The 13,431-nt window shown below is 31.6% G+C and overlaps 2 protein-coding genes across 3 annotated transcripts in view; both read left to right on the plus strand.

The window, feature by feature from the left end:
• Nucleotides 1-6,395, plus strand: part of LOC136988787 (calpain-D-like) — a 31,605-nt gene extending 25,210 nt beyond the window's left edge. For both annotated transcript variants that reach the window (XM_067286751.1, XM_067286756.1), the window contains 3 exons: nucleotides 1,840-1,982; nucleotides 3,605-3,783; nucleotides 6,152-6,395. In XM_067286751.1, the coding sequence (XP_067142852.1) occupies nucleotides 1,840-1,982; nucleotides 3,605-3,783; nucleotides 6,152-6,329 (500 nt within the window). In that variant the 3' untranslated portion in view covers nucleotides 6,330-6,395. The remainder of the gene's footprint in view (nucleotides 1-1,839; nucleotides 1,983-3,604; nucleotides 3,784-6,151) is intronic.
• A 3,807-nt stretch (nucleotides 6,396-10,202) lies between these two features.
• On the plus strand, nucleotides 10,203-13,125 carry LOC136989082 (uncharacterized). The gene is made up of 3 exons (XM_067287180.1): nucleotides 10,203-10,218; nucleotides 11,772-11,892; nucleotides 11,950-13,125. Exons 1-3 carry the CDS (start codon nucleotides 10,203-10,205, stop codon nucleotides 12,782-12,784), a joined length of 972 nt encoding a protein of 323 aa, XP_067143281.1. The 3' UTR covers nucleotides 12,785-13,125.
• The last annotated feature ends 306 nt before the right edge of the window (nucleotides 13,126-13,431 follow it).

The raw sequence follows: 13,431 nt of genomic DNA on the forward strand, positions 1-13,431 counted from the left end.
ATTCATTAATTGAAAAATCTTGTTAGGTTAAAAGATTTTATTAATTCTGTAGTTTTATTCAATTAATTGAACAAAAATTAATAACAATAGCAATATTTCTATAACATCCAAAGTCAGATTGTTGATCAAATGGCACTATTACATATCATTTGACATTGATATTCTCTCTTTCCCGGTTCTGTTATATATAATACAGGTAAAGTGTGGCAATTGGTAGAAAAAATGATTCCCGAGGTTTTTATTTTTGGACTCGGGACCTTGAAATGTTGAGAAATGCAAAAAAAACTCAAGTTTTTTCTGTATGTATGAATGTTAGAGCGAGTGGTGTGTGACACGATTTTATTCACCCACTTTGAAGCTTAACTCCTGTATTTTTGGCAAAAATTTCTGAAATTTTGCAGGGAGATTTGTATTAGAGGGATTGATGCTAGTAAATTTTGGTGGTTAAAGGTTTAGGAGATGGGGAAATAAAGGGGATCATATCATATCTCGAGTAGGGTTGAATTTAATGACAATTTTCCTTGTTATTAGCATTTATATATATATATATATATTTATAAAACCCGTCCTTACTCTCAAAATTAAGTCTTTTGCCATTTCGTAAATAAAAGTATAAAAAGAAGTCATTTTTATAAAATATCATAACAGATGGCACCACCAAATGTTGCCAGGAAAGTTAAGTAACTCATTGCTGGATTTTTTAACAAAAGGTATATTTTTGCAAATAGACTAATTTGCATACCAGCAGGCAACAGCGGGCTATCAGTTCAGCATTTTCTGTTAGACATGCTGATGTAGAAATGAGGACGATGATGTATTTGTTCGCTATTTTTAATTTGTATAAGGATGAAGAAGATTTTGTTTATATTCTGCAGGAACATGGCTTATTACATTCCCAATATATATATATATATTTTGAAGTTATAAAATGTAGTTATGTTAAGTGTGCTAAAAAGTAAGTTGAATTGTGAGAAATTAATTAACTTTTATCTGCATATTTGCACAAATCAAAGATTAGTTTTATATGCTTGAGGAACTGTTGTCATTTAAGTTTTGCCTGCAATTTTTAAATAGGAATTGTTTTTCTAAGTGAAGTAGCAATCCTTTAAATTGTCATTCAAGTAGAATAAGTATATGTTTTAATGTAACAAAATTAACGAAAAGTGCTTAACCAAAACAAATTTTCTAAAATAGCTACTAGGCTGAAATTTGAAAAAATTGTCAATCTATAAATTAAATTTTCACTGTTGTTTGTCTGTTTGTCCTTCCTTAATCTTTAGAACTTGTTTGCCGTTCCTCGATCTTGTTAGATAGATAAAAATCATGACCAGGCATGGTTAGGTTAGGGATAGGAGGCCCTTATTAACTAAAAATAAATTTATGGTTTGCACCAGAACTCATATTATTTCAATTCAAAATTTTCACCTGAAAGGAGTTAGATAGATCACCAACACGACTCTATCGATAACAGGAGAAGGATGATGTACAGAAGCAAGACACTATTATTTTGAAATTGCAGTCTCGCTCGTTTTCAAATAAAATTTAATTTAAAACTTTTGAATAACATGCTTTCTTGACTGGTGTGAAATGGTGCAATATTGGAATGTATTCCAATATACATAATTGGAACAATACAAATACAACACACAATGCAAAATTTGGGGTATAATCAAAAAGTACAGTACATGTATACGCTTTTCTTAGTTGGTACCTATGTGGTTTTTCAAACTGTTTAATGTTTTTGTAAAAGAGAGCTAATGTGTCCAGTCATTGCTGGATACATTAACTAGTAAATAATAATAAATGGCAAAAATTTCATTATTAAATTTTTATTTCTAGATTTAAAATCTAAAGACTATCCTAAAAGTCTTCTAGTCATACAAAGTTCAAAACGTCTTAAAATGAAAAAAGCATTATCACATAAACGTATATTTGCTGATTCCATCATTAATTTAGCCATAGCAAAAGGAGCAAGACATGAGGTATTTCTGATAGGAAATTTGGTAAAATTGCTTTTTCTAATAGTCTTATTACCATAATTTACCATATTGAATAATTTTTGAGTGTTTACTTTTTAGTTTTGGTACCTTGCTCTATTTACTTTCATATATTTGAGAATTATTCTATTTAATTTTTCAAACAAAACCTCATTGTTCTATTCCAGCATTCCATTATCAAATATATAGATCTCCATTTGTAGATATGTTAGTCCAAAAGTTTTATTTCAAATTAAATCTTGCTGGAATTCAATTCTCTTTGAAAGATGTGTTTATAATTAATATTTAAAAGTTTTATCATCAAAGTTTATGCATATCACAGAAATATATCTATTTCATATACAGAAAATATCAAAAAAATTCAATATAAATTACTTTCAAATAATTTGTTACATAAATTCTAAAAAGTAAAACTTATTATAATTGTAATTGCTTTTATCTTTTGAAGTCATTGTGAAAAATGTTTCTAGATTTACTATAATATACTGTGTTTGCTTAATTCTAATGTGCGTCTGTTTTATCCCTGCTTACAAAAGCAAGCAGGGAGAAAATTTATGTGTGCATTACATTAAATCGAACCTCGACACAAAAACCTTTAAAATGCAGCCTTTTTATTCAATTTTCTAACGTTTTCGGCCAGTTGATTCGATTTTTCCGTTCCTGACGAAGGCCATTTAAGCTGCCGAAAACGTTAGAAAATTGAATAAAATGGCTGCATTTTAAAGGATTTCGTGTCGAGGTATGAGTATTAATTAAGTGTAGTTAAAAAAGAATGCATTAAATCGACTGTGTGCCTGATTCTATCCTCATTTTCTCATCACTCTGGTCAACATTTTGTACACAGTGTATGTATTACAAAATCTGTACAGACAATGCAATGAAGAGTGCCTGTGAGGGCTAACCCAAACCAAAATTTTTGTTAGGAACTTAACGTGACGTTTGAACTTCAATACTGGCAATAAGTCTTTTTATTTCCTGCACATTTAGAGCCATCCAGCATAAAATAAGATTTCTTATCCATAACAATGTCCAGATTGTTTTTTTGGGTTACAGATCTCTCAAAACTGCTTTACGATGTATTTGGATGCAGAAATCCTTTTCATAACAATAATATTCCTACCTTTAATATCTCATGCATGTGTGGGTAGGATATTTTAAACTTTTAATCCAGCATATAGAGACTGGTTCCATATTATCAACGGCATCACTGAAGCAAAGCATAAACAGCTAATCAGTCATTTTAATGTTTTTCTGAAGCAAATTTTCCACTTTCTTCAGCTATCTAGAGCTGAAGAAAGTGGAAGATTTTCTTCTTTTACTCTGTTTATACTTATTAGAATGCCCTTACAATCAAAATGTTCCAAATGAAAGTTTACTTCATTCAATATCAAGTCTTCATTCAAGTCTTTCATTTCAAAGAATATTTAAAATCAAATAAGCAACTCATGTGCAATAGAAATCTGCATGCACATGTGCAGAAAAAACTAGATATGTGTAAACTTCAAGATATATATATATATATCTTGAAGTTATATATATATTTTTAATGGTCAAAATTATTATTATAGTCAAATTAATATGCATTATTGTAATTTTCTTTATTTCAGGGAAGAGAAGGAATGACAGCATATTATTTAACAAAACACTGGGCAGGATTAGTGGTTGTTATAGAAAATAGACTACCAAATCTTGCAATTCAAGTTATCTGTGATTGCTCTGAAAGTACAAATGTTGTATCAACCAGGAAGACTTTGTTTTCAGCTGACAGGGTTCCACCTCTTCATAGGTATGTATTTACATAAAAAATACAATTTATGGATATTTCAAAAGAATACTAATTAAATTTTATTGGTTGAACACAAAATGTTTGTAATCAGTGTATGTTCCAGTTTCAATATATCTATTGTTATTTATATCAAAAATACAAATATATTGACTGAGCTTTGTTTAAAAAAAAAATAGTTGGAAAGAAGTAAAACGGCAAAGCCATTCTTGGGACAAGACTATGGCTGCACTGCGTTCAACAGACTCAACAGTTGTAACCGAGCAAATCAGTAGCTGTTACGTCGAAACATGGATCTGCCGAACGATGAGTGGCGTTGCGTTGGAACAAAAAGCCTCATTGGTCAGTTTCAGCTAGCGATAGGTAGCGTAAATGAAAGACGCTATCAAATGTGACGTTAAAACACCAAACATGTTCCGAAAGAGCGCTACTGCAAAGGGCGTTCGGCAGAAAAATACTCAACAGCTCCGGAACTGTTGAATCTGTTGAACGCAGCCTATGTCTTTTGCGCAGCCTAAATCTCGCATGCGCAAATCTCGCACTCGCGCCTGCGTAGAAACAGTCTCAGTAATTCGTATTTTATTTTGACCCGGTTCTTGGTTCCTGACTACCTACAAGTCTGGTTTATTTTATGTGCGCATGATTTGGGCACCAAATACTCTGTGCTAAATTGCAACTCCTGGCATGTACTCCTTCATACCTCTAAGATGTGCAGCGTTGATAGCAGTGCGATTTTACAGACAAGACATAGTCTTGTCAATTACATTTTAATTAAATTATTATTTGATATACATATTTAAAATGAATGATAAAAAATTTAACATTATATTTCAAATACTTAAATTGTTTTCAGTATATTTAAATAAATAAATGAAAAGTTTGCAAAAAAAACACAATTCTAATATAACTCAGGTAGAATAGAAATTAAAATTTATATAGTCAATTTTTCAAAGAGGAAAAGTACTTAATTTATAATTACATTGTTCTTTTTATTTAATTATTTTAATATTTTAAATATTCTGCTATATGTAGTTAAAAAGGACTAATAGTAATATTTTATCATTTGTTTTAAGAACTTTAATAAGAAAATTTTTTACTAAAACTTGTAAAAGGTAAAGACGAGTCTCTGTAGAAACATTATTCTTAGACTAGCAGATGAACCCGGCGTTGCTCGGGCAGAAAGTAACGGTAGCGAAGGTTGAGATTATTAGATTATAGCCGATCTAATCTGTTTTCACCGAGTGCAAGAACTAGGATAACTTTACTTGAATAAAATGATTAATTTTAAATTCTAAAATATAAGAAAACTTGTTTGAAACATTATATTTCGATTTTGGAACGAATTCAAATCTTCGTTCAAATTTGTTTATTTTGGATTTATTGTTTGTGGGTTACCCGACAGTGAAAATAGTTAAAATATTTATTAATTTATAAAATGTATACTATATTACTATTTACTATTTACTTTCCTTCTCTATTATTTACACTTTATACTGACTAATACTAACTCTCTCCTCTTTCCTGGAAGAGTTGAATTTCCAAAAATTCCTTAATATATATTTCACGGCATATCGTACTAAAACGGGGTGAAAAACGCAGAAAACCGCATCTAAAATAGCACAATATAAGCCGAGTTCTTCAAGGTAATCCTTAACCCTCTACCTCTTTCCCGCGGAAGATTTATAAAAATTTTTATTAAGGTGCATCTCATGGCGTACCCTACTATAGCGCAGTTAAAAATAAAAAATCGCATCTATAATAGTACGCTAGAAGCTGTTTCTTAGGATAAGCCTTAATCCTCCCCCTCTCCCCCGCGGGGATGAATTTCGAAAAGTCCCTTCTTAGGGTACTGTATATTCTCGTGATGTACCCTGTGTACCAAATTTCAACTTTTAATTCCTAACCGTTTGGGCTCTGGGCTTATTATTATTATTATTATCAACCCATCTCGATTATATTATAAGATTAGTGTTGCCGCCTCGAGCGCCACCGTATTTTTTGTGAGAAAAAAATATGTAATAATTTAAAAATGTTTTTGGAGACGAGAGTTTTTTGTAACGGCCATTTTGTTTTCTTCTTGTTCTTGTGTAACTGTCCGCAATCCGCATTAAACTTTTTGCGAACCGCAAGTGTTTACTTTCATATTTTTACAGTCCATTAAAAATTGACAAACAATTAGATTAGGACAACTGATGTGTGTGTGTGTATGTGTGCATGTAATTTGAATTGCAGTCCTTCTAACTTGGTTCATAATGAATTGTTTACTCTCAAATTACAATAAATTGTAACGGCATGAGCAATACAGCGGTTTTTACTATAACAGATAACTGTAAATAATTGATTAATAATTTTTGCCTTTTTATATTTATAGACAAGTTGTTATGCTGTTAACACAAGTTCGAGCTGGAGAAAACTATACCATAATTCACAGACTGACTCATTATTTATTTGGTAACAAAGTTGTACAGAAAATTTTACCACCAGGAATCAAGCACAATCCAAGAATTAACTCAGAACTATCTGGACTACATGAACCTACACCATTGTAAATTATTTTGATACTCAAAAATTGTGTGACATTAATGTATATAAATTTGAATTATTTTGAAAATAAAATTAACTTCTTGTATTCATTTTGTAATAAACTGCCTTTACATAAAAAAAAACAAATACAATATCATCAAAAATACAGTTTGCTATTGAAAACATACAAACATGAAACCATTTATTTACATTATTTTCAGTGAGAATACTGACAGTACAGTAAGTTTTCACTTAATGTCATCAAGAGGTTCTTGGAAAATCCAATGTTAACAAAACAAAGTATAATGAAACCAATTTTACCATAAGGTAAGTAATATAATTTGGTCATTATTATTCTATTTTATTTTTAATTGTATTTTTTTGCAACCTCCAGCATTTATTTATCATTTCATGTAATCAATTTTATTGTTTATAAAGAAAGTTCAACAATAATACCGTATTTTACGGACTATAAGACGCACTTTTTTCTTCGAAAAATTGCCTCCAAAATTCAGGTGCGTCTTATAGTCCGTAGCGTTTTATAAATATTTTTTTTTTTTAAATTGCTTAAAAATTAAGGTGCGTCTTATAGTCCGTAAAATACGGTAATTGTAAATAATTACAATCAGATGTTAAATTTCAGAAACCTACATCTGAAAGGGAAATGATTTCAAGAGAAACAGGAAAAATCTGTACAAAGTTTCTGAACCGAGATAAAATTCTGGTTTCTGTTTTTATTAGTATGTTTGGGTATGGTGTTCTAATCATACGCAGACAGACTGGTGAATTCAAAAAAATTGGAGATAGGCATGTTGGGGTCTGAAGTTCCAATCAAAGATATGTTGACTTTTGAAAGCCCAATAATATTGTCTCCATTGTTTTCAGCTTATTATAAAATAGGAACATATCACCACCACAGTAATTATTTAATATATTGTTTGCAACTTGTGATGCATTAAACTTGATGAAGATTAACTACATGTTTACAGTATTAAATGCAGCTCAAGCTGCAAACAAACACGCTTGTTCATATTATAAAACTAGAAGAACTTGTGTTATTTTTTCAAAGTTGCCAATATTTTTAAGATACAAGTAAACTCCAAAAATATTTCAAAATTTTAGGATTGGTGATTTTTAAAACTAATAACTACAGTTGAATTTATATCTCGAATCTCACGGAGCGAGAAAAAATAGACAGGTTTTGAGATATTGTTATATTGTTTACTGCGTAAGAACCTTTATAATAGGTTTGATGGAGGTACTGTACATTATGTTGTTAGTAAAATTAGTAATAGGTATAAATAAAACGTTTTTGACATACGATAACAAAAGTAGTTTGTCAATAATTTCCTGTACTCAACTTCAACCAATAAGAAGCCAGACAAACTCATAATCAATCAGAGAAAAGTCGCATTAATTGCAACTATGTATTGCATTGCAAAAGATGTTTCTCAACTACGATTTAAGTAACATTTATAATTGGCATTTATGTTATTTTGGACATAAGTAGTATTTATGTCATTTAGTGACCCAATGTGGCATCTAGGCCATTTAATGACCCAAAGTAACATTTATGTTATTTTGGACATAAGTGGTAATTATGTCATTTAGTGACCGAAAGCTGCCATTTATGCCATTTAGTGACATAAGTGGCATTTATGCGATTTTGGACATAAGTGGTATTTATGTCATTTAGTTACCCAAAGTGCCATTTATGTCATTTCTGACATAAGTGGCATTTATGCCATTTTGTGACATAAGTAACATTTATGTTATTTAGTGGCCGAAAGTGCCATTTATGCCATTTAGTGACATTTATGCCATATATATTTAGTGTATTTATGTCACTAAATGACATAAATACACACAATGACCAAATACCACTTGTAGCCTGGAAGATTTCTATTTCATTTTCGAGATTATAGTACTTCTTTTGTTCTCTAGTATTTTTGATTTGTCTACCTCGACTGCTTTAATTAATAGAAACATCATAGCCCAATAATTCGGCAGTTCGTTTGTCTTTAATAATTAAATTATAAAAAAAACTTCATACTTGCAGACTTCGTACTCGTTTGTATCCTTGCCCAACTTGCACATCCTGGCATTACGCAGTTATTGAAGCTACTGAGCATGGTTAAAAATTAAGATAGCATAAGCACACTTATTCCAGATATTACTGGTAAAGAATTTTGAGAGTCCTGCCACAAACAAGCTACGTATTGATTACGATGATTATTGATCATTTGTGACATGCCATAACGAAAAAAAAATTTAAAAAACTAATAAGTAGGTTTAAAATTAATAAATACAAATTTATTCTGACAGTTTATGAGTTAATTATACTTTCTATTTGCAAAATTTCCTCAACCTTAACAAAAAATAAGAAAAAAGTGAATTTTTAAGAAAATTTGCGGGATTTCCCGGGATAAAAAAATTTCCCGGAATATTTTCCGGGTTAAAAAAACAACCGGGATCCCGAGATCCCATTTGAGAAACCCTAGGTGAAACGAAATATATGAATTACAGTGAGAAAGTCTGTAAACGTCTTTAATATAATTTTTTTTTTTAATGTGCAATATATTAATGTGTATTTTTTAAATTACACAGTATCAGGTTAACCATTAGAGAATTCGTTCCATTGAAAAATGCTTTCTGATAGTGTTTTCTTTGATGGAATAATGCGACACAACACAAGATCCACCTGCCAGAGAGGGATGCCATTGTAGCTGGATTTTCTATGGAAACTAGCCTGCCTTGTCTAGATGTTCGACATCTGAAAAAAAAATTAAGAAACTCTCACACGGCCAACCCGTTGATCCTGCTACTGCAATTTTACAACCCGACCGAGATTCGTAAAACGAGCTGTAAATTTTTCTTTTATCCGTAATCATTGCACGAATTCTACGTAGCGATTAGATTATTAATAAATTTGACGTATTTCCGCAAACTTTTACTAATCTTGAGCACAGCTTACATAATTCAGCTGTCTTTATTTATTTATTCATTTCCAGTAAAAATAGCCATACTAACAATTGGATCGAATTCTTAAGTTTTTCATTTGTTCTACTACGCTTTGCCGCCATCACCATTTATTTCCATCCAATGCTAAATCTATAGTTTCCGCGATATCAAATACCAAGCGCTTTTAAATTAACTAGAAAGAATTTTTAAGCGTTAGCCGATTCAAATTTACAATTGAAAACTAATTGATCAGTTGATGAGTAATCGAAAAACAATTTAACCGACTAATTATTAATCGACCAAAAAAAAATTAATCGATTAATCGAGTATCGAACGATTAATAACGCGTCACCATAGGTTGCTTTTTGATTTTATTTAACACGAGTAGAGAAAACATTAAAATATTATCATTTTTATTAAATGCCATTATGATATAAAATTAATAAATTAAAATAATTTTTATATATGATTTTTAATTTAAAAAAATTCAAAAAATTTGAGTAAAAATAAACATCTGTCAGGTGGCGATTGTGGTCATCTGAAGGCAGTTTAAAAATGTGGTTGAATGTTTTGCTGATCGGAATACAGTAGAGAGTCGTTAATCCGAATCAATTGGGGACAGGGGTTGTTTGGATTAGTGATTTGTTCGGATAATCGATTATGTACGAAAAAATATATTAAATAGTGATGTAACGAATATTCGGTTACTACCCAGTATTCGGCCTATTCGGCCTATTTTTCGCTATTCGACCGAATACCGAATACCTAAAAACAGGAGTAAGAAATAACAAAAACACAGTAAATTAATCATTTTGGAAACTTTTATTAATGCTAAACATTAAATTATAATTATTAAAGTTAATAAGAAATAGCGTCTAACTCTAGTAAATTATTTCGTAATTAAATAATAATATAGCCTTTATCTAGCCCAATATCTTATGGCATTGATGGCATGTAGGTTAGAACGTATCGGGCATTAGTGTTATTGTTTAGTTAATTATGTTATATTCGTATTCTTGTATATTTTAATATTTTTTACGATATTTTAAAATGATTTACGAAACGTTTTATTGAAACTTATCGTATTTAATGAAATAATTATTTATTTCTACAAGATGAGTAACTACTATATAATTTATTTTATATATAAAGCAAAGAATGAGCATTTCTCATTATATGCAAAAGATAACATTTGAAATCATGTTAATTTTAAAAATATTGACAAAAACAATAGCAACAAAATATCACAGAACTTCACAAATAGAAACCCCCCAATAATATACTTGAACTGTTTCACCTCTGGGGAGAAACTAGACCATATGTGCCCACTAAAGTATATATCCTTACGGTACTATTCAGTCTACAAATACGTAGTAAAAATAAAGAGGATACTATAGATTACCCCCTATGGAATTTCGGGACTTCGAGTATATATCTGAACTGAGGGGACCGAGACGAGTTCAACGATACCCTACTTTTGGACCGGAGACGAAAAATAAAAAGTTATCATACTTTTTTCGCCGATCGCGCGATGATAGGGAGTCGCGTCGCTCTCCGCTAAGTCGGCCTATCTATCTCGATCGGGAGTCCCGTCGCTTGCCGTTAAAATTGCCTTTAGTAGACGTTCTCCCCCTTTTTTTACTTTGTTCAAAAACTACCGTGAATCGATCACTAGTATAGCACATGGCGGCGTGTGGTGGCGCCCGTACGAGAGGTCAGTCGGGCCGCCATGTTCGCTGCCATAAATAACATTAACCGAAATGGCGATCGCGCGACGATCGGAAGTCGCGTCGCTCTCTCCGCTCTCGTATCGCGTGTTTAACGCTCCGGGAGATGACCGTAGTCCGACGTCATGGTTTGCAGACTTTACCGCAAGATGGCAGTACTAGCAACTATGGTGCCGTCTTCATGAGAGCATTAAAAAAGTATGGTAAGTGAAAAAGTATGATAACTTTTTTATTTTTCGTCTCCGGTCCAAAAATAGGGTACCGTTGAACTCGACTCGGTCCCCTGAGTTCCAATATATAATCAAAGTCCTGAAATTCCATAGGGGGTAATCTATAGTACACCCAAAATAAAATTTTACTGCTTAATTAAAGAGTTAAAAAGATCGATTGCAAATAAAATAACTTATAAGTTATAACTTACATCTAAATACCAACAACTGTCGAATCAAATCGGGCTATTTACGGCTATTACATAAATTATAAACCAATTTGGCACTAGAGGTAGACGTTAGGCTCCATCTTATATTAACTTTAATAATTATAATTTAATTAATACATTTAAATAATTTAGACCTACTGAAAGAAAAAATCGTAGTGACATCGGCCAATAGAGAGCAGGGGGCGCGATCCTTGCATAATGAGGATTGCGCGCTAATTTTTACATGTGCGTTAATCAAGCTAAATAGTTTGGCCGAATATTCGGCCATTCGGCCACGCTCTTGGCCGAATATTCGGTATTCGGCTGAGGCCGAATATACTATTCGTTACATCACTACTCAGTACCTATATCACTCTTGCAGACAAGCTATGAGCATTTCGACGAATTAATAGCTTCTTGCTATTTGTCCTCGTCAACGTTGCAATTACAATGCACGCTGCTCACTTTTCAAGAGTTTATAAAGTAAGTTTCGCAAAGTAAATAAGAAAATGTAAATATTAACGTTTGCAATTTTTATAGCTATTTGAAAACACATCAGCTTCATTTAACATCTACGGAAAATAGTCTGGAAATATATAAACTTGGGAAAGATTTCAAAATAGAAGATATCGTGCCAATCTGCAGAAATTACATTTTACAGCAAATCAACAATGAAAATGCCTGTTTTATCTACGAATTTGCATGCGAAAACGGCGACGAAATCATCCAATTTAGATGTTGGCAACGTTTTGACGTGTTTTGTGACGAAATCCTCGATTCAGAAAGTTTTCTTCTTTGCAAAGAAATAACAATTTTACGATTCGTTTCACGGCCAATATATACAATTCTACGTGAAGAAACGCTGTTCTTTGCTTTATTAAGATGGGCAGAAAGAAGGGAATTCGAAGAACAGAGTAGCAATAGTTCCGCGCAACATACAGATGACACCAGATCACAGCGAATTCGTGCACGTATGGTACCTTTTCTACCCATGATACGTTTCCTGAGCGTGGATATAAATATATTAGAAAGTTCCGTATTTAAAGAAGATATTTTAACAGAAGAGGAAGTAAAGGCAACCCATTCACGTTTTATTTTACCAGAATTTCCGCTTCCTCCAACGATCTGCAAAAATCCAAATCCTCGGAGGAATACGAAGTCCAATTCGTTGATTCATTATGTCAATAAACGCTTCGTTCACGCAATGAAACGAATTAAATTTGATAAAACGCACACATTTCAATGCGAATTTTATGCGGAGGAAGACTGTTTTCTGATTAGTTTTGTCCTTCCAATAACTCACGAAATGCCAAATCCTATTCCTGTTGTAATGGATGTCATTTTTTTCGGGGAGAGAAGTAGACATAATGGATGAGACTACAAAGTGTTCTCAAACCGGATATATTCGATTGGAAAATCCAATTTTTATACCTAAGCAGTCATCCGTTATTATATTTGTCAAGATTACAAATACGGAGCTTTCTAATTTCGAAATTTTTGTTAAATCCGAATTTTATTACGTCACCGATTCAGAATGGACCGAATTTGAATCATCGAATGCCAAAGGCCAAGAAAATCCATTTAAAATTCATTATTTAAGTGTCTTGTTATATTTTTGAAAAATAACGTTAATTATATTTCATATCTAAATCAATTTTCTGAAATTATAATTACAGTATTTACTTTTTTAATTAGATTACGAATAAATAAATTTGAGGTTTATAGAAAACGATTTTTCGTTTTAAGTAATGAAAATGAATTGAGTTGCGACTTTAAATTAATGAAATTCGTTTGATAGATGTAATGATTTACTTGAATTATTATAAATCTTTATGCCAGACTTTGTAAAACGATATACCGGATGATCGACGAAAGTACTCCTAATAGACACTGCCTAAAGTGATAGGTATTTAATTGTAAATTGTAAATAGTTATTTAACATGTAGGCAATTATCTGGGGCTTGTAGGGTTGGAGCACAAATTTACGCGTTAATTATTTACGCATAATCTCCATGTAGAAGA

This window comes from Centruroides vittatus, unplaced genomic scaffold, assembly GCF_030686945.1.
Source record: "Centruroides vittatus isolate TY-2023 unplaced genomic scaffold, ASM3068694v2 contig_1276, whole genome shotgun sequence".
NCBI lineage: Eukaryota > Metazoa > Arthropoda > Arachnida > Scorpiones > Buthidae > Centruroides > Centruroides vittatus.

Coding starts and splice junctions, on each gene's coding strand:
- LOC136989082 (XM_067287180.1), top strand. Junction 11,893..11,949: donor ACTTTTCAAGAGTTTATAAA/GTAAGTTTCGCA, acceptor CAATTTTTATAG/CTATTTGAAAACACATCAGC.